The sequence below is a fragment of the Tamandua tetradactyla genome, chromosome 2, assembly GCF_023851605.1.
Source record: "Tamandua tetradactyla isolate mTamTet1 chromosome 2, mTamTet1.pri, whole genome shotgun sequence".
Taxonomy (NCBI): domain Eukaryota; kingdom Metazoa; phylum Chordata; class Mammalia; order Pilosa; family Myrmecophagidae; genus Tamandua; species Tamandua tetradactyla.
Window position 1 is genome coordinate 190,458,914 of NC_135328.1, and position 27,015 is coordinate 190,485,928.

The 27,015-nt window shown below is 36.0% G+C and overlaps 1 protein-coding gene and 1 pseudogene across 6 annotated transcripts in view; one reads left to right on the plus strand and one right to left on the minus strand.

Moving 5' to 3' along the window:
• Positions 1-4,487: 4,487 nt before the first annotated feature.
• On the plus strand, positions 4,488-6,572 carry LOC143658293 (myb/SANT-like DNA-binding domain-containing protein 3 pseudogene; annotated as a pseudogene).
• A 7,909-nt stretch (positions 6,573-14,481) lies between these two features.
• ZMYM1 (zinc finger MYM-type containing 1) overlaps positions 14,482-27,015 on the minus strand; it is a 39,474-nt gene continuing 26,940 nt past the window's right edge. Inside the window, exons 5-12 of one of the 6 annotated variants that reach the window (XR_013171102.1) lie at positions 25,572-25,746; positions 25,257-25,469; positions 23,095-23,248; positions 21,747-21,884; positions 21,541-21,578; positions 16,846-16,962; positions 16,409-16,488; positions 14,483-16,282 (exon numbers count right to left, since the gene is read on the minus strand). Coding sequence is in view for 4 of the 6 variants with exons in the window: in XM_077150366.1 (XP_077006481.1) it covers positions 18,736-21,045; positions 21,541-21,578; positions 21,747-21,884; positions 23,095-23,248; positions 25,257-25,469; positions 25,572-25,746 (3,028 nt within the window). In the remaining 2 variants the exon portion in view is untranslated. Of the gene's footprint in view, positions 16,963-16,986; positions 21,046-21,540; positions 21,579-21,746; positions 21,885-23,094; positions 23,249-25,256; positions 25,470-25,571; positions 25,747-27,015 lie in introns of those variants that run through there. The other 5 variants (XR_013171101.1, XM_077150370.1, XM_077150368.1 and 2 more) reach the window with 5 other exon arrangements.

Below are 27,015 nucleotides of genomic sequence, written 5' to 3' on the forward strand. Positions count from 1 at the left end.
TTTATTCTTGTGCTATTAACTATAGTTCATCGTTTACAATAGGTTTCACTGTTATACATCCCTATGTTTAATCTTTTATTTTTTATTCTGGTAACATAGATATGACCTAATATTTCCCCTTTTAACTGAATTCAAATATATAATTCAATCCTGTTAATTATGCTCACAATAATGTGCTACCATTACCACCATCTATTTCTAAAACTTTACGATTAACCTAAATTGAAACTCTTTTCAAATTAAGCATTAGCTCCCCATTCTCTGCTCTCAACCCAGGCCCCTGGTAACTTATATTATAGGTTCTAAATATGAGTTTGCTTATGCTAACTTATACTAACTAATTATGCTTATGCTAATTATTTCATATCAGTGATATCATATAATATTTGTCCTTTAGTGTTTGGCTTATTTCACTCAACATGTCTTTAAGATGCATTCATGTTGTCATGTGTATCAGGACTTCCTTCCTCTTATGGCTATATAACACTCCATTTTATGTATATACCACATTTTGTTTAACCATTCATTGGTTGATGGAATTGCTTCCGTCTTTTGGCAGTTGTGAATAATGCTACTATGAACATCAGTGTGAAAATATTTTTTTGAATCCCTGCTTGTAATTCTTTTTGGTATGTGCCTAGCAGAGGGATTGATATGGCATGGTAATTCTATACTTAGTTTTCTGAGGAATTTCCAAACTGTCTTCCACAGCAGCTCCACCATTTTATATCCCCATCACCAATGAATGAGTGCTGCTATTTCTCCATATCTTCTCCAACGCTTGAAATTTTCTGTCTTTTTTTCCAACAGGAGTTATTCTAGTGGGTCTGAAATGGTATCTTGTGGTTTTGATTTGCACTTCATAGCAGCTAGTGATGTGAAGCATATTTTCATGTGCTTTTTTAAAATTACAATTTTATTGAGATATATTCACATATCCTGTAATCAGCCAAAGTATACAATCAACTAGTTCACAGTATCATCATATATCTGTGCATTCATCACCACAATCAATTTTTGAACATATTCATTATTCTAAAAAATACATAGCAAGATAAAAATTAAAATAAAAATGTAAAAGAATACCCAAAACATCCCATAACTCTTACCCCTCTATTATTTATTTTTTCATTTTTATTTTTAACTCATCTGTCTATACACTGGTTAAAAGTAGTGCCAGCCACAAGATTTTCATAATCACATGGTCACATTGTAAAAGCTATATAGTTATACAATCATCTTCAGGAATTAAGGCTACTGGAATACAGTTCAACTCTTTCAGGTATTTCCTTCTAGTTATTCTAATTCACTAAAAACTAAAAAGGGATAGCTATATAATGCATAAGAATAACCTCCAGAATGATCTCTTGACTTTATGTGAAATCTCATAGCCAGTCCAACTCTATTTAGCTTCTCTTCCCCGTTGTGGTCAAGAAGTCTTTCTCAATACCATGATGCTAAGGCCAGGCTCATCTCTGGGAGTCAGGTTCCCCAATGCCAGGGAGATTTACACCCCTGGGAGTCATGTCCCACATAGAGAAAGAAGGGCAGTGAATTCGCTTGCCATGTTGGCAGAGCAACAACAGAGGTTCTGTGGGGGCAACTCTTAAGTATAATTAGAAGTAGGCCTAGCTTCTACCCTGCAGGAATAAGTTTCATAAAGGCAAGTCCTAAGGTCAAGTGCTCAGACTATTAAATTGGTAGTCCCCAAACTAACAAGAATATTTGGAATTCCCCAGGTAAGGAAGTTTAATATTTCCATATTTTCACCCAGTCCCTCAAAGGGACTTTGCAAGTACTTTTTTTTTTTTTTTCGCATGGGCAGGCTCCAGGAAACAAACCCAGGTCTTTGGCATGGCAGATGAGAACTCTGCCACTGAGCCACTGTAGCCCAGCCTGCAAATACTTTTTTTTTTTTATCTTCTGCCCAGATTACTTTGGGATGTATTGGGGCATCACACTAACCTGTACAAACCAACAAGTTCTCACTCCCTATTCTAGGTTCCATGTAATTATGGTGTTTGAATAAACTGACCATACGAGTTAAATTAGATAGTGTGCTATAGAAAATACAAATTTTGCACCAAATAAACCTCTCTTCCTTTGGTTTCCCACAGAAGTTGAAGTTTTAAGACACAGTCAATATCATCCTTTAACCTTTAGTTTGATTTACCTTAGTCGTAACTTGCTCTGCTTCATTTGTATCTCTAATTGAATTCTGATCTCTTTTTCAGTTGTTTTAAACAGTTGCTGTATGGGTAATGCTGACTTTCATAGCTGCAGAACTAGCTCTAAGTCTCGGGTGTCATACTGATACCCCAAGTTCCAGCAACCGACTGGGTTAAACACAGAGAACTCAGTATCTCAGAATTTAGAAATAATCATTATAAATCAGGACTAGATGTGACGGGTATAAGTTTTTTCAATCTACGAACCTTTACAATAGGCCTTCACCTGATAATCTATGCTCTTGGGTTCAATTCTTACAGTTTGTACCTTATAGTTCATCCATATTAGTGAGGCATTATAGTGTTTGTTTTTTAATTTCTGGATTATTTCACTCGACATATTGTCCTCAAGGTCCCTTCACTTAGTTGAATGCCTCACAACTTAATTCCTTCTTTCAGCCGTTCAATATCCCATTGGATGTACAGACCACAGTTCACCCTTCTGTTCATCAGTTGATGTACCCTTAGGCCACCTCCGACCATTGCAAATTGTGAATACTACTGCCATAAACACCAGTGTGCAAATGTCCATTCATGTACCTGCTTTCAGTTCTTCCAAGTATATACCTAATAAATGGATTGCTGGATCATATAACAATTCTATATTTAGCCTCCTGTGGAACCAACACACTGCCCTCCAGCTGGGCTGCTCCATTCTATTTCTCTACCAGTAGTGAATAAGGAACAGTACATCCCTCTCTCCACATTTTTTCCAGCACTTGTATCTTTCTGTTTAATTTTTGACAGTTTTATTCACACACCATATAAACCATCCTAAGTAAACAATTGGATTGTTTCCATGGAGTTGTGACACAGTCAACTGTGGGTGTGAACTTTTGATGAGGAGGAGATGTGACTTCACCCATTCAAGGTGGGTCTTGATTAGTTTACTGGAGTCCTTTAAAAGAGGAAACATTTCAGAGTTGCTTCAGAGCTGACAGAAATGCAGACATTTGGAATGCCAACAGAGAGAGCAGATGCCTAGACAGGAAAGTGTGGAGATGCAGAGCCCAACAGACATTGCCATGTACCTTCCCATGAGATGCTAAGTAAGCCAGAACCAAGAGTTTTCCCAGAGAAGCTAAGTGAAGGCAACTGATGCTTAGAGAGGAAACCACTGGCATCAGAAGCTGGAAGCAATGGAACCAGGAACAAGAATCAGCAGATGTCAGTCAAGTGCCTTCCCATGTGATAGACGTCAGTCTTACTTGAGTCAAGTTGTCTTTCTCTGGATGCCTTAGTTTGCACCTTTTATGGCCTTAGAACTGTAGGCTTATAATTTAATAGATTTCCTTTATAAAAGCTAACCCATTTCTTGCACATTGCATTCTGGCAGTGTTTAACAAACACCAGTGTCACTTAGTTATGCACTCACCACCACAATCTATCTGAGGATATTTCCATTTCTTCTGCAAAGAAAGAGAAAGAAAGAGAAAAATGAAGAAGAAAAACTAAAAATAAAATAAAATAAAGTAAAAAGGAGAAACACCAACACCAAGACTCCCATAACCCTCCTTTATATCCACCTCTTTTATTGACATTTAGCTTTAATTGACATTGCTTTTGCTACACTTAATGGAAGCATATTACAGTGCTACTGTTAACTATAGTATTGATGTATTTTTTCTGTATACCGTTCCATTTTCAACACCTTGCAATGTTGACATTCATTCATTCTCCCTCATGTAAAAGCATTGTTATATTTGTACATTTTTAGCCATTCATGTATCTTATTTGGAGAAATGTCTATTCAAGCCAATTTTTAATTGGGTTGTTGATCTCTTTATTGTTCAGTTGTAAGGAGATCTCTCTATATCCTGGATATTAAACCCTTATCAAATATGTGGTTTCCAAATATTATCTCCTATTGAGTAAGTTGTATTTTCACTTTGGTGATAAAGTCCTTTGAGGCATAAAAGCTTTTAATTTTTATGAGGCCCATTCATCAATTTTTTGTTGTTGTTGATGAAACAACAACAAAAAATTTGTTGTTTTTTAAGTTTCTAAGACTTTGGATGTAAAGTCTTAGAAATCATTGCTTAACACAAGTAACTGAAGCTGCTCCTTACATTTTCTCCTAGGGTTTTATAGTCCTGGTGGTGATATTTAGGTCTTTGATCCATTTTTACTTAATTTTTCTATGGGGTGTGAGATAGGGGTCTGCCTTCATTCTTTTCACATGGCTATCCAGTTCTTCCAGCACTATTTGTTGAAGAGATTATGCTTTCCCAGTTGTGTGGACTTGGCCCCCTTCTCAAGATGAGGTTCCGCCCCCCTTCTCAAGATGTGAGGGTCTATTTCTGAACTCTCAATTCAATTCCATTGATCTACATAACTATCCTTGTGCTAGCACTATCCTATTTAGATCACTATAGCTTTGTATCTTTAAAGTCAGGAAATGTAAGTTCTCCAACTTCCATTCTTCTCTTGCAAGATGTTTTTGGCTATTAGTGACCCTTTTCCCTTCCAAATAAATTTGATCATTGGTTTTTCTATTTCTGCAAAGTAGGCTGTTGGAATTTTGACTGGGATTGCATTGAATTGTAAATCATTTTTTGTATAACTGACATGTCAATAATAATTTAATATTCCAGTCTTCCATTTATTTAGGTTTCCTTTTATTTCTTTTAGCAATGTTTTGGTGGTTTTCTGTGTATAAATCCTTTACATCCTTTTTAACATTTACTACTAGAGGAGACAGATTTTGGGGCCAATAGGCTATCTGATCCCCTGCTTCTTTCTTAGCAATAAATTCTTTCTCTCTTTGAAACATTGATAGCACAGATTGTCTGTTATGCACGTTGGACAGAGGACCCCACTTTTGTTTGATAGCAATCCCTTGTGACCAACACATTCTGGCAGAAATGGAACACAGTTTTCCCAGATACTTCAGAAACTCTTCAGCAAAGGAGACTTCAGACTAATCACACTCTCATCATTCATATAGCTTCTTAGAAACAGAATCCCTGGGGGTCACAAGGGGTGTTGTATTTGGCATCACTAGAGGAAAGCCAAGCTTGCTCAAGTCAGCACTGTGGACACGCTGTCCCCCTCATGGTTTCCTCTTATGGACCATGTTCTGGGGCTCCCTGCCCTAGGAAGCTTAGTCTGAGCCTCCTCTCTTAGCTTGGCTGAAGTGCCCTTTCTGCTCTCTTATTACGGTACTTATCATAGGGTATTGTAATTTGTGTATTACTCTGCCTACCCCACTGGACTGTGACCTTTTGATGGCAGGAAACTGGTGGCATTTATTTATCTTCATTGCCTTCTTCTGCATACAGTTAGCTAATAGCCAGTAAAAACATAGTAGAAAATACAAAACAACACAATTATAAAAACTGCTAAATACTTCTCAGAATTGGAAAAGAGCATTTTGCTTGCTTTAGTAGAAAAATACAAATATGTGCTTGAATGTAAAAGAAAAAAAGTGATGTGCAGTTGATTGCAATCAAGCAATGTAACTTACAAGCACTTGCCCACGATTACAACTCTGAGCCAAGAGTGTCCCTGTGGGATTTCAAACAGCTGAAGATGTGCTGGGAGAACATCAGGGCTCATACATCATCATCATCATCATCATCATCATCATCATCATCATCATCATCATCATCATCATCATCATCATCATCATCATCATCATCATCATCATCGGAGAACATCAGGGCTCATACATCATCATCATCATCATCATCATCATCATCATCATCATCATCATCATCATCATCACCCAAGAAAGGAGAGAGAAAGTGAATCAGTGTCAGTCCACCTCTGAGTACCTATATTCTGGGAAAGGAGAAGATTAACAACATGCTGCTTGAGCAGTTCTACTTCCTGCAGAACCCTCTGTAAGAAGAGCCTGTATACCACCCTAATGTTGCAGCCCAAGAATCATTTGCTGTTGAAAATAGAGAACCGTTTGATGTTGAGAAAGAGTTCACACATTTTCCAGTATGTGGTATGGGACCACTCAAACTGAAACCCTCATATTCAACTATGAGAATACCAGCCAATAAAACTACAGGAGCAAAATTTCTCAGGAAGATGCTTTAAAATAGAAGCTTGAGGAAGAACACCATTAACAAATCAGCTGCAGCTGATACACATGGATGAGACACATGTGGCCAAAATCCAGCAGGTAGAATGAGAAAGTGCGATGGCAGAGGAGGAACACAGGAAAAAAGTGAAAGTTTTCAATTAAAAGAAGATATATTGGGAAAGAAAGCTACAGCTACAAACTTTTACCATTTCCTCATTTAACCGGCTCTTTCCCAATCCCCCTGAGACTTTGGGAGTGGCCCCACGTGATTAATCTGTACTGGTAAAGGAAGTCTGGGACATGGACATGTGGTCAATAACCTGTAACATAGCTAATAGCTAGTAAAATTAGAGTTTTTAAGAATACATTCAGGTAAACAGTTGCACCCTCTGTACCCCTCAAGTGAAAAAGAAGTTGTTACAGTCCTCTAAAAGTTAGCGTTCTAGGTTCTTCCATTTTTGTCATACCTAACATAAGATTTTCCCCCAACATTCACAGCCTCCTGATTATTCAGCTTTACATAAACATCCCTTACTTTCTAGCATTACCCCCTTCCCTACCTCTTCTTTCAAGCCAATATTTCCTCTGGACACACTTAGATGCCTTCATACTTCTTCATACTTCTACTTGTATGCCATACTTCTACTTCTACTTCCCACTTCCACCTTTCCTTTCTTCCCTGGGCGAAACTCTTCATCTTTTTAAAAGTGGTCACTATGGTTATCCCCACCCATCTCCATGGTCTTTCACTTAATAATACTATATTTGGTATGTCTTCCTCACTGTTTTGTTAGGCCCAGTTATTACTTGACAGTTTCTTTATAGGATGCTCTAAGTACATATGGGGCATAAAACGGGATAGTACCATGGTGGTCATAATCAAGGTTTTTCTTTTAGTTACAAGGAAATTGAGATACAGAGATATCAATTGCCAGCCATCAAGTAGTTACATTCAATGTTTTCATAGAATATATTTTTGGGCTCATATTCAGACAAATTGAATAGTACTCAGAGGATACAATTGATCTGAAAGTTGTTCTCTAACACACTAATTCCCAGTTGATTGTGCATCAAAATTTCCTGTGGAGCTTTTAAAAATATTGTTTCATGCTTCTGGGCCAAGATGGCGGCTTAGTAATGTGCGCATTTTAGTTCGCCCTCCAGAACAGCTACTAAATAACCAGAAACAGTACAGAACAGCTTCTGGGGCCACGTCAGTGACCGGACACACAGCATACCCCAGTCTGGACCAGCTGAACCGGCTGCAAGCCCCCCGCAGAACTGTGAGTTCCCCAAGCCGGGGTGGCTGGCACCCCTCCCCCACAGGCTGCTTCCCAGAGGGGAAAGGAAAGAAACTTTACCAGCAGCAGGGGCTGAGCCCAACGAAATGCCAATTGTGGAATTAATGAACAAATTCTGACTACTAAAAAATAGGCCCCCAGCTCAGGTGAACCTGGTCAAAGCGGAGGTCGCTCATTTTTGCCCTGGCGCCAAGGGGGCAGGGCTAACAGAAAAAGAAAAAAAAAAAAGAAAAAAGGAAACAGAGGTTTTTGTGGTTGTGTTTCTACAAAGGCTTCACTGCCTTTGGATTCAGCAGAAGGGCTCCTCAGGCTGCAACTGCCCCAGGCATAGGCAGAAGTGAGCTCTTCTGGGGGCTTGTCTGGAGCCTGTGCCTTCCCCAGGGGAGGGGTGAAGCCCAACTCAGGTGGAATCCCTCCCTCAAGGAATTGAGACACCAGAGCTTGGTAATTTGAAGCCATTAAAACCAGCCTACAGGGGATGTGCAAGACCCAGCATCATGGAATTTAGAAAGCCTTCTTGAGCAAAAGAGGGAAGAGAGAAATGAGACAAAGTTTCAGTGGCTGAGAGATTTCAAACAGAGTTGAGAGGTTATCTGAGAGGTTATTCTTATGCATTATACAGATATCCCTTTTAATTTATAGTGTATAGAAATAGCTAGAGAGAAGTACCTGAAACTGTGGAACTGTATTCCAGTAGCCTTGATTCCTGAAGACGATTGTGTAAAGTAGTCTTTACAATGTGACTGTATGATTGTGAGAAACTTGTGGTTGAAACTCCTTTTATCCAGGGTATGGACAGATGAGTAAAAAAGGAAGGATAAAAATATAAATAATAGTGGGTATCATAGGGGTAAAAAAAAAAATTGGGTAGACAGTTACACTAGCGGTCAATGAGAAGGAGGGTTATGGTGTATGTTATGTAAGAGTTTCTTCTTTTACATTTTTATTTCTCTTCCTGGAGTGATGCAAACATTCTAAAAAATGACCATGATAATGAATACACAACTATGTGATGATACTGTGGATCATCAACTGTACACCATGTATAGAAGGTATGTGTGCAAAGATGTCTCAATAAAAAAAATTAACTGCAAAAAAATGATCATGGTGATGAATATACAAATATGTAAAAATATTGTGAGCCTTTGATTACATTCTTTGGATGGGCTGTACAGTGTGTGAAGATGTCTCAATAAAAATATATTTTAAACAAACCTAAAAAAAAAAAAACCACCAGTATACAACCACTCCTCTGTCTCCACCATGTGCCCAGCGGGAGAGTCTGCCAAAGTTAAAGGTACTGCATCATCTTATGCTGGTGGGATCTGCAGGCAGACAAGCACCACATACTGGGCAGGATAAGAAAAACAGAGTCCAGAGACTTCACAGGAAAGTCTTTCAACATCCTGGGTCTCACCCTCAGGGAAAACCAATGCAGATGACTCTTTCCTTCTGAAAGGAGGCCAGTTTGGTCCGGGAAAATCCGGCTGGGGTCTATAATACCTAAGTAGACCCTCCTAAGTGTGAGGGGAAAAAGGCACCATACACGCAGGGCAAGAAACAGGAAAAGAAGAACAAAATTCTCCTATGTTAAACAAAACCTAAGCTAGAGGTCCAGATAAAGCTGAACTGAATGTCAAAGAACAGATAGACAACAAATTCATCCAGCAAGAAAACCCTAGGTAAGAGAAGTGAGAGCAATCTCCAGAATAAACTAATTAAGGTAATTAAATGCCTAGACGCCAACAAAACATAACAAATCACACTAGGAAAATTGAAGATATGGCCCAGTCAAAGGAACAAACCAACAATTCAAATGAGATACAGGAGCTGAAACAATTAATTCAGAATATACGAACAAACATGGAAAACCTCATCAAAAACCAAATCAATGAATTGAGGGAGGATATAAAGAAGGCAAGGAATGAACAAAAATACAGTTTCATGAGCTTTATTCCAGACTTGCTAGGGATAAACATGGGACAAGGGAATCCAACTATATGCTGCCTACATGAACCACCTTAAATATAAAAGTGGGTTAAAATTAAAAGAGTGGATAAAAGTCAACAACCAGAGGACAAGAAAGAGCTTTTGGAAATTAAAAAAAAATGTTAATCAAATTAAAATTCAGTAGAAGAATTAGAACATAAAGATATCTTCAAGAAAGAACTAAAAGGTAAAAAGATGGCAAATAGGACACAAGTTTGAGGCTTGTCCTGGAGGTCCAACAGTGACAAATGAGTGTCTGAGAAAGAAGAAAACAGAATGGTGGGAATGATCAGAGTTTGGAAGGGTCACTGCTTACCTAGTTGAAAAATGAGAAAAAGACCCACACCAAGGCCTTTAAGGTAATATTTAAGAATATCAAGATCAAGAACACAAAGGACAAGTGCAGGATGTCAGTTCAATGAAAGCATGGAGGCTAGAAGATGCAGAGAACATCTTCAAACCTGAGTGAAAAGACTAGCCACCTGTGCCCCCTAAGAAAATCCATGTTTTGATATAAATCCCATTTCATAGGGGTAGAATAATCCCTATTCAATACTGTATGTTTGAAACTGTAATTAGATCATCTCCCTGGTTGATGTGATTTAGTCAAGAATGGTTGTTAAACTGGATTGGGGATGACATGTCTCCACCCATTTGAGTGGGTCTTGATTGGTTTTTGGAGTCCTATAAAAGAGGAAACATTTTGGAGAGACAGATTCAGAGAAAGCAACACTATGAAGCAGAGAGTCCACCAGCCAGCAGCCTTTGGAGATGAAGAAGGAAAATACCTCCCAGGAAGCTTCATGAAACTGGAAGCCAGGAGAGAAAGCTAGCAGATGACGCCATATTCGCCATGTGCCCTTCCAGCCGAGAGAGAAGCCCTGACTGTGTTTGCCATGTGCCTTCTCACTTGAGAGAGAAACCCTGAACTTCATCAGCCTTCTTGAACCAAGGTATCTTTCCCTGGATGCCTCAGATTGGACATTTCTATAGACTTGTTTTAATTGGGACATTTTCTCGGCCTTAGAACTGTAAACTAGCAACTCATTAAATTCCCCTTTTTAAAAGCCATTCTGTTTCTGGTATATTGCATTCCAGCAGCTAGCAAACCAGAATACCACCTAAAGTTCCAAAACCAGTCAAAGAGATGAACGTGAAGGTATAAAAAGGTATTTTGTGACCGCTGGGAGTCTCAGATTTCCTTACCAGAATAAGGGAGCAATGCAAAACAGAAGAAGGTTTGAATTCAAGGAATACTGACTCCAACACAGGAGAATGGTGAAGGAAATTCCCAAGAGGTCAGCGAAAGGACAGGGTGTCCTGAAAGCTGCCACACCAGACTGGAGTAGACCAAAGAGTAAGGAACTCAAGAAGGGATCTCCTGGGAATAAATGGAACTAATAGGTTATAGGTCGACCTGTTTTGGACCTGTTAGAGGATGAGTGCAGAATTGGAGATAAGTACAGAAAAAAATCAAGCAAATGAGAAATAACAAGGCAATTTTTCATGCCAGGAAACAATAAAAAGCATGTGTTGCAAGGAAACATCATTATAGCAATTCTTTGACACATCCATGGGTGACATTTATATAATTATAATTGTATCACCCATGACAAAAGCTAAATCAGGAATTGTGGTTGGAGGCTGGGTAGGATGGTTGCCCACAATGCCCTGTGGGGAGTCCATAAGACTGGTGAGTGGGAAGAGTTATATGGCCCAGAGCAGCTTCAGGCAGGATTCCAGTGGCATTTTGTAGGGAGAAGGAGAAGGTGACAGGGCCACAGTTTCATGGAGGGACCAGAGGACTGAATCACAATGAGTCCAGCAGGCCTCCTTTGTTGTATGATGACTCAAATCCTGTTCTGGAGAATCTCTGGACATGGCTGCCTCCCTCAGCTTCCTGAACCCCCTCCAAAGCACCCCACCTCCAGCCCATCCACCCTCTAGGTGAAATCACTTTCCTTTGGGTCCATATCCTTGGCCCCACTGGCTCTGGAGTTGAGGTCTGCAGCAGCAGCTCAGGATGCAGTTCCTGCCATTTTTGCTTCCCCACCTCAAAACCCTGAGGTCCTCCTGCCGGAGTGTCCTTCATCTCTGATGTCCATTCATCTTCTCACCTTCCAGTCACCTGGACAGTCCTCCATAGTCTCCAAGGGATGGGGCTCTGGCTTAATCTCTGGATTTTCTCTGAGGCAGGTATACACCCATTTTAAACTTTATGTTGTGAAATCTGCCAGTGTTTACTTATGCGATTATAATATAGCCTAAAAGTCTCTCTTTTAATTTCCCTGCTCTAGAGGTATGTGATGGTTTGAATCAGTATGGGCCCCAGAAAAACATGTTCTTAAGTCTAATCCATTCTTTTTTTTTTCTTTTTTTAAAATTTTATTCACATCTTAATGTGATATTGTTACAATATATAATGTTTATTGCGTTTATATCCAGCAGTAAAACACTTACTTATAACCTTTCAAGGTGGATATTTTTACCCTCATTTGCTAGTTTAAGAAACCAAAGTTTAGTTCACTAAATGGACTCACCTTAGGCCACAAAATTAGTTTATATTTTATATTCAAATAGTTTATATTTTAACAGAGGCTTGACTGATTAAAAACTCAATTCCATTCTACTCTGGTGTATACTTTTAATTGCCTGGGGAATTTTTAAAAATAGAATTTACTTAAATTAGCTTTACTCAAAGAAATATATATAAATAGTTCAAACAAATCAAGTAATACCTTTAGACTGGTAGTGAAATACAGCTGTCCTCTGCTTTTTCTCTACCTACTCCTGATTTCCTTTATCCAGACAATCATGTTGATCATACCTATTTCTTATTTACCTCCATTTTTCTAAATACCATGTCTATGCTGCTTTTTTAAAAAACTTTTTATATTAGATTTTGATTGACTTTTCCCAATTACATATACCCCTCACCCTCTCCCATTCCCCCAATGTTATATAATCATTTCTTGTTAAATCAGAATTCAGTGTTCACAAAATAACAACTGATTTTTTATGACTGTATTATGCACAGCTGAGGTCGGTGTAGTCCATTAACAATTTCTATTCCTGGAGTTCACAATCGCCTCAGGTTTGTTTTCTTCATGTTTTAAATCTACACATTTGCCTCCAAATTATTATTATGATTATTTAAATGTGATTCTTTGAACATTCAAGCTTTGTGCTATGACTGCATTCCCTTTGCTCTGGCTCCAACGTCTTGACATTGTTCTTGAAACAAATGTCCATAGGGACAATGAAATAGAGGTCACTTTCTCACAGTCCCATCAGGATTAAAATCCCACAACACTTTATTTTGCTTGGTATTTGGAGAATGCCTTTCCTTTAAGTTTTGTTTTTCTCACCTGACTGTTGATGATTACACTTATGGGATGAAGAAATATATGCTACTATATCCTATCCTTAATGTCTTCATGTTCTTCCTCATTCATCATATTGCTTACAAGTCAATCCAAAATTCCTGAAGTTTACTGGTTTCCTCACGGTTTGGGCCATGAGTGTGTTGTATGAGTAAAAAACTTTTTTCTAAAAAGTTTAGCAGCCTCACTTTTTTTTTTTATGATGCGCCTGTGCCCTTTGTCACATCCTTACATTATTTTAAGGTTGCACGGCTTCTTACACATTTCTGCGGTCCTTAATTTAAATTCCTGCTTCTGGAATCACTTAATTCCTCTCCTAATCCATTCTTGAGGGTGTGAACCTATTGTAAGTAGGTTCACAACCACTTTTGACGAGGTTATTTCAGATAAGGTATTTCCCACCTCAATCAGGATGGTTCTTAATCCTATAACTGGAGTCCTTTAAATAAAATTCAGATAGAGAAAGCCTCAGTAAGCAAGAAGCTGAAATCAAGGAAATCTGGAAAAGAGAGAGACCAAGAAAGGCTGCCTTGTGCATCAACTTGATGTTTTGATTTGGGTTTTCTTTTGGCCTCAAAACCATAAGCTAATAAATTCCCATTGCTTAAGCCAGCTCATTTCATGGTATTTGCTTACAAAGCCTAATAAACTAAAACCAGATGTGATAAGAATTCAGTTCAATTTTCTTCTTTTTTCTCTACTGGTTTGTTTTCTGTACGTGACTATTCCATACAGCTGGAAATTACTTTTATGGGTTGTTTTAGAGACAGATCAAGTTTTATTTTCCCAGCAATTGACTTTATGGTTAGCTCAATACTATTTTCTATAAAAAATAGAAAAAACTTTTTATTTCTGATTTTTGGGGAAAAAAAAGAGCAAAAGGATGGAAAAAGACATATTATGTAGGTATTAATCATATTCTGATACATTAGAACATGTATTAGTCAGAGATCTACAGAGAGACAGAGTTGACAGAACTTATATATATATATATATGTAAACATTAATAGATTTATTATAGGAATTGCCTCAGGTGACCATAAATAGAATGCTATAGGGCAGAACACAATTTGGAAACCTGATGAAGGTGACATTGAATTCTCCAGAAGCTGTCTGTCTGAAGTAGAGATAGAAATTCTTTCTGACTGCTGCAATCCTTTAAGACCTCCACCTGATTGGATAGGGAGACTCCTCTCATTGTTAAAGGCACTCTCCTTTGTTGATTGTAGATATAATGAGCTATAGATACAATCAACTGACTAATGCTTTAAATCCATCTACAAAATATCCTCACAGTAACAACCAGATTAGTGCTTGCTTGACCAAACAACTAGACCCCCTAACATAGACACATTAAATTAATCATCACAGTGCACAGGGACATATACCAAGACAGACCATATTCTGGGCTATAAAATGTCTGAATAAATTTAAATGGATTCAAGTCATATAATGTTTGTTCTCTGATCACAATGGAATTAAAGTAGAAAGCAATAACAGAAAAATATCCAAATATTTGGAAACTATTTAACACACATCTAAGTAACCCACAGATCAAAGAAGACATGAAAAAGGAAAGTGGAAAGTATTTTGAACCAAATTTAAAAAAAACATTGAAATTTGTGATTTGGGGAATTCAAGGCTGGTCACAACCGCTGATGAGAAAGGAAACTAGTCTTGATAGTGGCAGTGCTGGTTTCAAACTTCTATATACCCTAGAACATTCATGATTTTTTAATCCTAATCCAATCTTGTGGGGGCAGACCTAATGTTTGGGTGGGACTTTTTGATTATGTTGTTTCCATAGAGATGCAACCCACCCAAAATTGTGTGTGGAATCTTTTGATTCAATGGAGATGTGACCCCACCCATTCAAAATGGGCTTTAATTGTTTACTGGAGTCCTTAAAAGAGCTGACACAGACAGCAGATGCCTAGACACAGTTGCTTGGAGATGCTAAGAGAGCCATTTGAAAGCGGAAGCCCAGAGAAAAGCACAGCAGACATTGCCATGTGCTTTCCCATATGACAGAGAAACTCCAAACACCATAAGCCTTTCTTTAGTCAAGGTATCTTGCCCTGGATGTCTTAGTTTGGACATTTTCACAGCCTTAGAATTGGTAACTTGTAACTTAATAAATCTGCTTTATAAAAGTCAATCCATTTCTAGTAGATTGTATTGTGGCAACTTTAGCAAACTGAAACAGTAGCAAAATTGGCTTTGGAAAGAGGAAATCCAAAATAAACTTTGTCTTTGCTACCTCCACCATTTTGTTCAAGAACTTGTGATTTACACACTGGGATGACTAGTGTAGGAGGCTAATTGATACCCACATAGTGAGTCACCTTGACTACCTATTATAGACAGCCTCTTCTCTGGTGAAGCCTTTTGGTGAGCAATCACATGGAACACAAATCTTACTCTCTCACTTACATACTTCTCCATACCTCCTTATTACCGATCCCCCAATATTGTTTCTTCCAAGCAATGACTCTAGAGGAGAGGGGAAACCATGATTTGTAGACTTTGCTAATTTCAGTGGCGTAAATGCACCCACCAATGGCGACTTTAAGCTACCGACATGCAATCACTAAACTCGAAATTGGAAAAAGACACACAGCTTATACAAGCCAGCTCCAGCTATCACTACTTCCAGTTTCTGATCATGCAGTGAAACTGCTAGCTAGTTTTATATGAAACTGTAGAACCGGCAAAACTAACTTATAGTGACATAAAGCAAATTAGTGATTGTCTGGGGCTGGAAAGGTGTGTTTGTGCTCTTCACATATTGCAAAAGGATACTCTGTAAGGCAATGGATATATTCTATATCTTGATCCAAATGGTTGTGACATGCATGTATATATTCATTAAAACTCATTAAAATCATGACCTTCCAAATGGGTGGTTTTAAGTGCATGTAAAGAATCTCTCTACTGGAGGTTAATTCTGTTTTGAGAATATCCCTTTTTTTGAAGGGCAATTTCTAAATTCTGAGATGCTCTTTGTGTATAACAGTCATTCTCTAGAACTTCAGGTATTTGTATGACACCTGGAAATCAGAGCTAGAGTTCTGAGCCATGAACTGTAGCATTACCCACACAACTGTTCAAAACACTGAAAAAGTGATCAGATTTCTATCAGAGATATGAAGCTGATACAGGCAGGACTGAGGTAAAGCAGACTAAAGGGTAAAGGATGCTACTGACTGTATTTAAAAAATTCAACTTCTGTGTGAGACCAAAGGAAGAGATGTTTATTTGGTGCAAAACTTTTATTTTAGGTAGCACACTATCTAATCCAACTTGTATGGTCAGCTTATTTGAACACCATAAATTGCACAGAACCTGGAATAGGGAGTGAGATCTTGGTTAGTACAGGCTGATAAATCCCAGACTAATCTGGGCAGAGATTTAAAAGTATCTGCAAGGTCCTTTTGAGGGACGAGGGAAAAAGGAAATAATAAACTTCACCTGAGTCTCACAACCATTGGGAAGTGCCAATTTTATACGCCAGGCTGTCAATCTTGAGGATTGCCTTACGAAATTTATCCCTGTAAAGGAGATAAACCCACTTAAAATTATGCCTAAGAGCCACCCCTAGAGAACCTCTATTTCAAAGCCAACTCTACAGGTGAGTTCACTCCCCTCCCCCACTATGTGGGCCATGACTCCCAGAAGTGTAAATTTCCCTAGCAACGTGGGACAACTCCAAAGGATGAACCTGGCCCTTGCATCTTGAGAAAGCCTTCTGGACCAAAAGGGGGAAGAGAAATGAAACAAAGTTTCAGTGGTTGAGGACCTTCTAATCGAGCCAAGAGGTCATTCTGGAGGTTACTCTTTTGCAGTATATAGCTATGCCCTTTCAATTTTTGGTATAGCTGTGTATTGGAGTAGCTAGAGGTTAATACCTTAAACTGTTGATCTGTAATCCAATAGCCTCGATGCCTGAATATAGAGCTTTTAAGGTGTGACTGTGATTGTGCAAACCTTGTGACTAACACTCCCTTTATCCAGTGTATGGACAGCTGAGGGGAAAAAAAGACAAAAAATAAATACTTTGAGGGAAGGGGATGTTTGGGGTGTTCTTTTTATTTTTAATTTTATTCTTATTTATTTTTTGGAGTAATGAAAATGTTCAAAAATCGACTGTGATAATGCAACTATATGATGATACTGTGAACCACTGTTTGTACAATTTGGACGATTATGTGGTATATGAATACATATCTCAATAAAACTGCATTTAAAAAAATGACTACACCCTCTGCTCTTCTCTATAAACTGTGACTAAAGACTTCAAAATCAATCCTCCAGGAATTCCCAGCCTCTGACCTGCAAAAGAGAATTTGGACTTGCCAGCCCACAAAACTCCTTACAATAAACAAATAATCTATATGTGTATATACATATACATATATACTGTTAATTGTTTTGCTGGAAGACCCTAATACAATGAATATATAAGGTTAGTGAAGAAAATAACCACAGGTATACAGAATAACTTAAAGAGAATACTTTCTACAACCCTAAGCAGATATATTTGAAAGCCTGAATGAAATGCTCTTTCTAGGAAAATGTCAAATTATAAAAACTGACTCAAGAAGAGATAGAAAACATTAATAAATCAATAACCATTAGAGGAAAGAAAAAGAAGGCACGGAAGAACTAAAGATACCAGAGAAATACCACCAACCCCCCCCACCCCAAAAAGAAATCCAGGTTGTAATATATCTACAATCAAATTCTTTCAAATCTTTAAGGAACATATACTTCCTTTGTTATTTACATTTTAAATAACAAAATAGAAGAGTCCTTCCTTTTGGAATTATTTATTTGAAAAATACAATATTTTCATACAGTAGCTTAATAATTTCTATTATAGCATTCCAGCAATAAGTCAATATTACACAACCAAACCAGCAATACTTAGAGTTTGTGCTTAAATGTGAGAGTTCACAGAAATACAAATGGCTCAAACAGATACCTAACTGTATTCGTAAGAGAAATGCAAACTAAAACTTCACTAAAATTAAAATACCATTTTTCAACTAAGAGACTGGCAAAGATAAAAAAGTTTGACAATACTGTGAAGACTTGAGGAAATAGGCACTGAGGCATTGTTGGTGGTTGTGAAAATTGGTACAACCCCTATAGAGAGCAATTTGCCAGTACTATGAAAAATAAAAAGGCACAAATATTTTGATCCAATAATTTTCATTTTAGAATGTATCTTAGAGAAACTTACTAATGTGCAATATGACCTACATATGAGGTTATTAAAGTCAGTAAGAGTCAGATGGAAATAATTAAAATGTCTGTCAGTAGGAACTCCTCAAATACATTATGGTCCATCCACATGGCAGGACATCCATACAATAAAATCGTATGCAGTTGTAAAAAAGAATCAATAACTCTTTATATACTGATATGAGATGTCTCAAAAATATATTAAGTGAAAAAAAATAAAAAACTAAAAGAAAAAAGAAACAAAAAATTTAAAATAAATAAAAAATATATTAGTGGAAAGAATAAGCTGAAAAACAGTGTGTACAGTACCATTAAATAAAATATCTCTGAATATTTAAGAAACTTTAACACTCCAGGGAGGAGGAATCGGGTACTAAGAGCTGGAAGGAGATATTTAAGTGTATTTAAAAAAAAAATTCTGAACCATGTGAATGTACATATTCTGATGAAAAACTTTTTTTCTTTTAAAAGAGACAAAATCTTGAAATCCATACTATAACTTTTCCAACAGAAATAAAAAATTCTTTTAGGTAGGTTCAAAGTAGCAAACATCATATTTTTTTCATCTGATTGATAAACTTTTCTACAATTCCATTAAGTCTTTCAGGCTCCATCAGTTTATTGACCAATTCTTGCTCAACTGCCATCAGGGCCAGGCCACTAGGCCTCTCTTGCCCTGTGGTATTAAGTAAATAAGTCTTAAGGCGGGGCAGTGTAGAAAATGAGGTTTCGGCACTTGCTGAAGCAATTGGCAAAGATAAAGCAATGTATAACAGCTTTGAGAGGCAAGGAACATTATTGTGAAGACCATGCTGAATAAACAAATAGCCAAGATTGATGAAGTTGATACAATCATAATCTATAACAAAGTTGAGCTTTGCAAAGTGTCGATAAAATCTAAGTTCTGGGATAATATCTGCATCAAGTTTATAAAATTCTTGAACACATTTGGCTGTTGTTTCATTTAATGGTTCATTCCATTTAAATAACAGTTCTGAAATTTGCTTTATTTTACAATAATCAAACTCTGAAAAACACAATTTTAAATTTTGTATTATAGTATCCAGTCCTTGATAGTAAATATTAATTTTATATTGCTCTTCTGTTGAAGTAGGAAATAACACACTATCTGAATTGCCATGATCTATTGTTTTCTGAATTTTTCTTCGTTTTTGAGGAGAAGGTTTTTCAATTTCAAAACCTTTACAGGCTATTTTTTGACGTATTTCCTCTGATCCATCCCAGATAGTTTTGAAATAAACATCATTCCTCTCAGATGACAAACATTCAAAAATTGCTTCTATTTTTGAAGACAAAGAAAAAATGTCTATTTTATCACTTTGAAGCTCTTTGGAAAGAATCCCTGTAACGCTCAGCACTCGATAAAGAAATTTTAAACAAAAGATAAATTCAAATTTAGAAAGCAATGTCAATAAGTCACTCAATTCATCAGCCAAATTTTGGTTTGAAGAATGGCTTGATAGAACTTCCAATGTTTCAATAATCTCTGGAAGACCCTCAATCACAGACAGTAATGTACGATCATGGACTGTCCAACATGATTGCGATGAATGCTTCTTGCATGTTTTGTTTTGGCTTAGTTTACAAATGTTCTGAAAACTTGCCAACATTTCTCCAGGCATATACATAATGTTGAACAAAGAAGTGAGAGTACTGAGAGTACTTCGGAGTTCTTTTACTTCTTCACAAAACCTAATCACTGCTAAATCCAAAAAATGTGAATAACAATGTATGTATAAAGCTCTTGGCTCTTCCTTTTTGAATTCTGTTGCGATTTTATTAAATTTCCCCTTCAAATTAGTGGTACTATCATAGGCCTGGCCACGTATTTTATTCAGATCAACTCCAATATGCTGCAGGTAAGTTTTGATAATCTTATGTAAGTTGGTTCCAGATATCTCTTTAGTATCAAGGAAACCCAAGAATCTTTCTTTAATTAAGATAGCCTTTGGCGTTTTTTGTGGGTATCTTACACAAATTGCTAACTGTTCTTTAGTGGTATTATCAACTGTTTCATCGCATATTATTGAAAAAGCTGAGGAGACATTGATTTCATTCACAATATCCTGCAACATTTCAGTCTTTATTATTTCAATAATTTCATTTTGAATTTGAGTACTATTAAAGAATTCAACTTGTGAATTCATAAGTCGAAATATTTCTTCTCCTTTATCTTTTGCTCTGATTTCTAACAGTTCTAAAAAATAGCCTTTATTCACAGATGAAACAGATTGGTCATTTCCTTGTAAAAGTAAACATTGCTTACCAAGAAATAAAATATTTTCAATTATAAACTTTAGGTACTTTTTATTTCCCTCAACCTGTTTTGAATGAATAGATAAATTATCATTGATGGTTTCATCACAAAAATGGTATTCTCTCCAAAACTGCAAAGACTTCAAATGCATTTCACTTCTTTCATGCTTTCTGAATTTTTCCAGAGTTTTTTTCCAATTAGAAATTCCTTGGGTTTTAAATGACTCTCCTCCATAACTAAAATTTTTTTGGCAAAACAATTGGCATGAATAACAGAATGTCACATCTTTTTTAACACTGTTTTCAAAATGCTGAAAATTTGAACACCAAGATTTCTTAATACTTCGTGACTTCCCTTTAACTTTCTGTACTTTAGATGTAAATTTAGAGTGACACAGTCCATCACTTATTTTCATAGATTTCATATTGTATGTAGATTCCTGGCTTGACACTTTATGTTTTTGTATTTCTATATCAGAGCCAATTGTATGCTGACTGAGTACTGATGAAGATGGCGAAAGGCTTGGCTGTTCCACACTATTAGCCACACCATTACTTGATTCACTGGGTGAACTCTTAGAAATCTTTGGGAGAAAATGATAACATATTTTAACAAGTTTTCAAACAATCAATTAAAATATTGAACAGACGTATTCTATAACAGTAGAATGAGTGGGTGAGTTATAGTATGAGCATTAACAGTTATATATAACTATTTGCAATCTAAGATTCAGCATAAAATGTACAAATGAGCTTTTGTATTTAATTATAATAAAAACTGTTATTGCTCAGATGACCAGAATTGCTTAACAAGTATTAAAGACATAATAATTTAAAGAAAGAGGGAAAATGACTAATAATACTGCTGTTTAAGCATTCTTATTAATAATTTCAAGTCAAAATTGAGACTTGGGAAATTGAATGTGAACACCAAAAGGTATTTTCTATGTTTATTTTCTTTACTTTTTTGAGAGCTAAAACGAAAACAGAAATGAATACGCTAAGATACACATCTAATCTGTTTAAAAAAGAAAATAAATGCTAAGAACAGTAGCAAAATTATTAGGAATAAAACTTACATCTGCAATGGCATTTGCTGTTACTGAAGAAACTGTATCTGTTAAAATAAAGCATAAATTCAAGATATACTAAAATCTATAAATCAGCATCATAAATTCTAATTACGTATTTCACACTGAGAAACAAAATGAAAATTTGGAATATAGACAGATTCATTAAACAAGGCAAAATAATGTATATTTCAAATATTCAGATCAGTGTATACCTTGTAAAACAACTGAGTTTACAATGGGCAGGTCAACATGAGTATCTGCCAATGATACTATATTGCTTATAACTGGAGTTGTATCTTTCCTCGGAGAAAGGAGTTCTGCTGAAGCATCTTGGACCATGGAAATATTTACTGATAAAAACAAACAAACAAAAAGACTTCTTGTAAGCCAGGCAGAATCAACCAGAGTTATTAAAGCTCTGTCTAATCACAAGCATTTCAAAGAATAGTCTAAATATTAATAGCTTTAAGTATTGCTGGGCTAAGCAATTCTTTCTAATTGGAGTAATTTCTATTAGGACTTAGGGATAGTTAGGTTCTTTAGGATGATATTAACAGCAACAACATTAAACTGACACTTTACCCTACCCATTATTTTATATTTTTAATCTCTGCACATAATTTTCAGTCCTTTTATATAATTTTCTTGAAAATACAAGCAAATTTTTACATGAAATTAGCCATGAAGAACAGAAAAGAGATTCCTACAGAATCTCCTATTGGGTATCATTTCTAACACTTCAAGGCTTCATAAACTTCAACATTCATGGCGATAAGATAATGGTGTCCATGTTACTACTGAAAATATTTCTTTAATAAACCAGTTTGCATAATCTACAATCTCCTGGGATACCATCCACTCTGTAGTTTATGTGAATGGCATTTACAGCCCTATATGAGGCTCTTTGATAAAATACTCAATTGGCACTGTCTTACTTGTGCGTTTCTATTAGTGAATTTTAAAGCATTTTCAACTAGCTCTACTGCATGTGAAAAACATGATAGTCTTATTTTTATAAAGCAGAGCTAGGTTTGATATATTCTATATTTTAACAGTCATTCTTTATCATAAATGATTACTAATTCAATAAATACTAAGTGCCTCCTATGTACCAAGTCCTATGGTAGTTGCTCAATATATTCACTAACATAAACATATATATATTAATTTACTACAGGGTCCCCCAAAAATCAAGACATGTATCTTTAAATTTTTTCTTAAATCTTTCTTGTCTTAAAATTAAGAGGGATTGTAACAGTCCAATATAACAATCTTTACAAATAAATATAAAATCTCTAGTGGTGAAGTAATCTTTCCTTTACCAAAAATATAGGAAAACAGTTCTTTACAAAGAACTAAAACAGGTCTTTGGCTCAATTTTTTTTTTTTTTTTTTTACCATTTAACATACATATAGAATTTGCCATTTAAACCATTTTTAAGTGTGTGCTTTGATTTTAAGTCACTTTAATTTGGAAGTGAATCAGGGTTATACATTAAAGCACAGTAGTAAGTCTCCTTCAACAGTTACTAAACCTGAGAACCGCTAAACAAATTTTACCTGAAGAAGATTCCATCCTAGCTTTATTGTAAGCAGAGAAACAACTAATAGAGCAGAAAAGCTCTGTCTTTCCCAAGTCATTGGTAGTCTCAATAATTTCATCTGAGGGCTTCAATGATTTGAAAAGAACAGATGGAAGTATTTTGGCTGGTTTCTGTTTAGAGATTAAAATAAAATTCATATTCCTGGTAATATGACACACACTGTTAACAAAAATATACTACCACTGCTCTTAGGAGAAATATTACAAATAATGATGATGAAGCCACATTTTTATACTTTCTTAAAAATCTAAAAAAGAGGCATTATAGATTGCAATGACTGTAAAATGAAGGAAATTGATAAATCTATTAGACAATGATTTGTATTATTTATCATATATATTAACAGCAATAATAATATATATGTATTGTCATAGAAATTCATTATTCCAGGCAATTAAGTCCAACTGGACAAAGGCACAAAGGTCTTATAATTATAGGTCTCTTCTGATTGCCAGTATTGGGTATCAACTCAGGAAAGCCTCCTACTGGTGCTGAGGAGAAGAGAAGCTAAAGGGTACCTAATGCATACTATGAGATACTGTGGGACTCATTGTCTTTCTACATTAACTTCATGGTATAAATTGCAAACATATTATAAAAAAGCAGTTCAACAAGCAGCAAATGTACAAAAGAAAAGGGTATAAAGTGTGAGGTTCACTAACTATTCTTTCAGGTGAAACAGGAATCATTATTCCTGCACTTAAGAATGCAACATTGATGGTAATGATGGAATAGAACTGCTTTTGGGGAAACAAAGCACAAAGAAAATGAAAATATACAGATTTTCTTTTTCTGTGAAAGAAGATATTGGTAAAGGGACAATGAAACAAATAACAGAATAATTTTGAATATTCCCATTTTTATCCTTTACTAGCATGAATAATTATTATATTTTGAGAACCCCCAACAATTTATTATTCTTTAACATTAAGTAACAATTATAACATAATTTAATTAATATTCATATGGGAAAGCTAATATTTAGTATACTTTATTAGGAAGATATGGCCAAAATAATTACAATTACACTAAAAATGTACTTTTAGATTTATACATTTGAAAAATTTTCTAATACTTGGTTTTATTCACTAGCAATGTGGGGTTTTCTCCATTATCACTATCACACAATATCTCACAGGCATGGCATATATGCAGGGCAAAGTGTGAGCTGCTATCTGTTAACTTTCCAAATCCGCCCTATTCTATCACATGGGACTGAGTAACTGGTACTCAATATAGGCTCTTAAAAATAGGCAAGGTCTATTTTTAGTGAGTGTGAGTGATAAAGAAGAAAAAGAAGGAACAATAATTCTCTTCCCTCCCATTTCTGGTCCCAAAGCAGGATGTGCTCCTAGCAGAGAACTCTCCCATAGAAAAGATATGGCTCACAAATAACTTATCCTGATTTGTGGCTCACTGGAACTCTAGCTTTAGTTGCTTGTTTTTAAGGAAGAATTGGGTCTCAAACATCATCTGAAAAAGCAAAATATGTGAGTCCTCTTCATGAAAAGGGCTTCGACTACTAAAATAGTGTTAATTCCACTTAGAATATCAAAGCAAGGCTAGCTTTTCTGGTGTCAGAAGCACCTACCGAAAAACTCTCATCAGAAACAGGAGCTTAATTCTCATTGATTTATTTCCTTCTGTGACTGATTCAGAAAAAGCATGTGACTTTCTTGGTTCTCTTTACCTTGCTTAGGAGTAAGAGTTAAAAACACATGGAATTAAAAACTCTGTTTTTGAAGCTGGGTTTTACTGATTGCTTACTGTTATTTTTGCTATCTTTAATTGTAGTTTATAAACATGCTTCCACTTGCATGTTTTTCCTTCAAGGTAAGGTGATCACTCTGAAATTCTTTACGAAAACCTTCATATAGCACCTATCATGAATTCTTATGCAAGAAGAAACTGCTTTTATTTAATCTTCCAACCACAACTTACACATCCACCATTATTCCCAAAGGTACTCAAATGTATACCTCCACATTTTCCTAAAGTGGGAATAAGTCACAGGCCATCTAATGGAAGGAATTCAATCTTTTACTTTGCAACTTGGTCCTATGCAGTCAATTCAAATGGCCTAATCCTTAACTTTATGCAATAGATGTTTATTCATACCTGCTTGCATGCTGTAATGCTCTTTGAACTATTAAAGTACTGAGTCTGTCCTTCCATATGAAGTATGTTGAATGGACTAGAGTTAGTGTAACAGTAAGCCCCACAGTTCTCACAACAGTTCATGATGAGGTTGTTAGCAGAGTGAAACTTTAAAAAGCAGGCATTACTGCAAAGACTATGCTTCATGTTCTGATGTTTTACTTCATACTGAATCTGGGAATTAAAAAAAGAAGTCAGTCAAAACCTTTGCATTGATAATATTCTGATATTGCAGAATCATCAGAGTTCCTAAAGATAAAAAAAAATGCAACTTACAACAGCAGTTTTCTGACACATGCTGCATTTGGCTAAAATATTATTAGTACATATGGTAACAAATGGCTTTCTTTTTTCTTCATAAGATGAAAGACAAGATTGGCTGCAAAAATTTTTAGTAGAGGTAGTATCTTCCACTTGGCTACTGATCACATTCTTTGAATTTGAAATGTCTCTAAAATAAACAAGAGCACCAGTCAAAACTTCCATCATGATTCTTTCTTTCTTTTCATAAACTAAATCCTCCCTCAAGCAACCTCTTCCCCTGCCTATCCATTTATATGATAAACCATGAAATAGTAGTAGAACACCAGCCTCGGAATGAGAAAACCCAAATTTGGTATCTAGTCTTAGATAACTCATTCATACTCTCTCAATGTTAATCTCCTCATCTATAAGAAGGGATTATCAAACGTACTTGGTAGTGTTGTTTTGAGGAATAACTAGACTGTATTAATTGGTGCTAGTGGTAAAAGAGTGGTAATGAGAAATCACATACATACTTGGGCAACTTCGGACTCTATAGGGCAGAGGATCTCAAAGTGCAATCTGCAATCTCCAAGGGATCCTGTATATACTTTCAGGGGGTTCAATGAAATCAAACCATTTTCATAATAATATTAAGATGTTATATGCCTTTTTTACTGTGTTGACCTTTGAACTAATGATGTAAAATCAATGGTGGGTAAAACTGCAGAGCCCTAGCATAAATCAAAGCAGTGACACAAAAACGTACTAGTATTCTAATGTTCATTGCTACACATTTGCAGTGAAAAACCCCAAACATGAGTTTTTCTTAAGAATGTCCTTAACGAAGCAGTAATCTTGATCCCTGAGTACATTTTTAAAATATTCTATGTGACAAAGAGGAAGTATCCGTAAAGTCTTTTCCCTATACAACAAAGTACACTGGTTGTCTCAAGGAAAAAAAAACATGTATAAGAATGTTAAGTTAATGAACTGCTTTTCTCACGGCACACATTTTTATGTGAAAGAATGACTAACAGACGAACTATATTCAGAAGTGGGTATCTAGTAGATATCTTCTCAAAAATGAACAAAGTGAAACTGTCTCTTTAAGGGAAACAACTGACAGTATTTGTAGCCAATGATAAAATTCAAGCTATCAAGTAAAAATCAGAATTCTGGAAAACCTCCATCCGCCACCTTGAGCTTATCACTTTCTAACACTAAAGACTTTTCTGATGAGATTGGTGGTCATTATTAACAGATAGACTTTTTAAAAGTATTGTACAACAAAATATGTCAATATTTGAAAGATCAGTGTAACTCAGTGAACTAATATTTTCTAAATGACCATAGCATGATGTTAGAAAAATCACTCATGGGGAAAAGATCCATTCAAAGTAAAAGAAAGACCAGTGGCTTTTATTGTAATAGAGTATAATGTGTTAATTGATATAGTTTCAGATTCCACATAGCA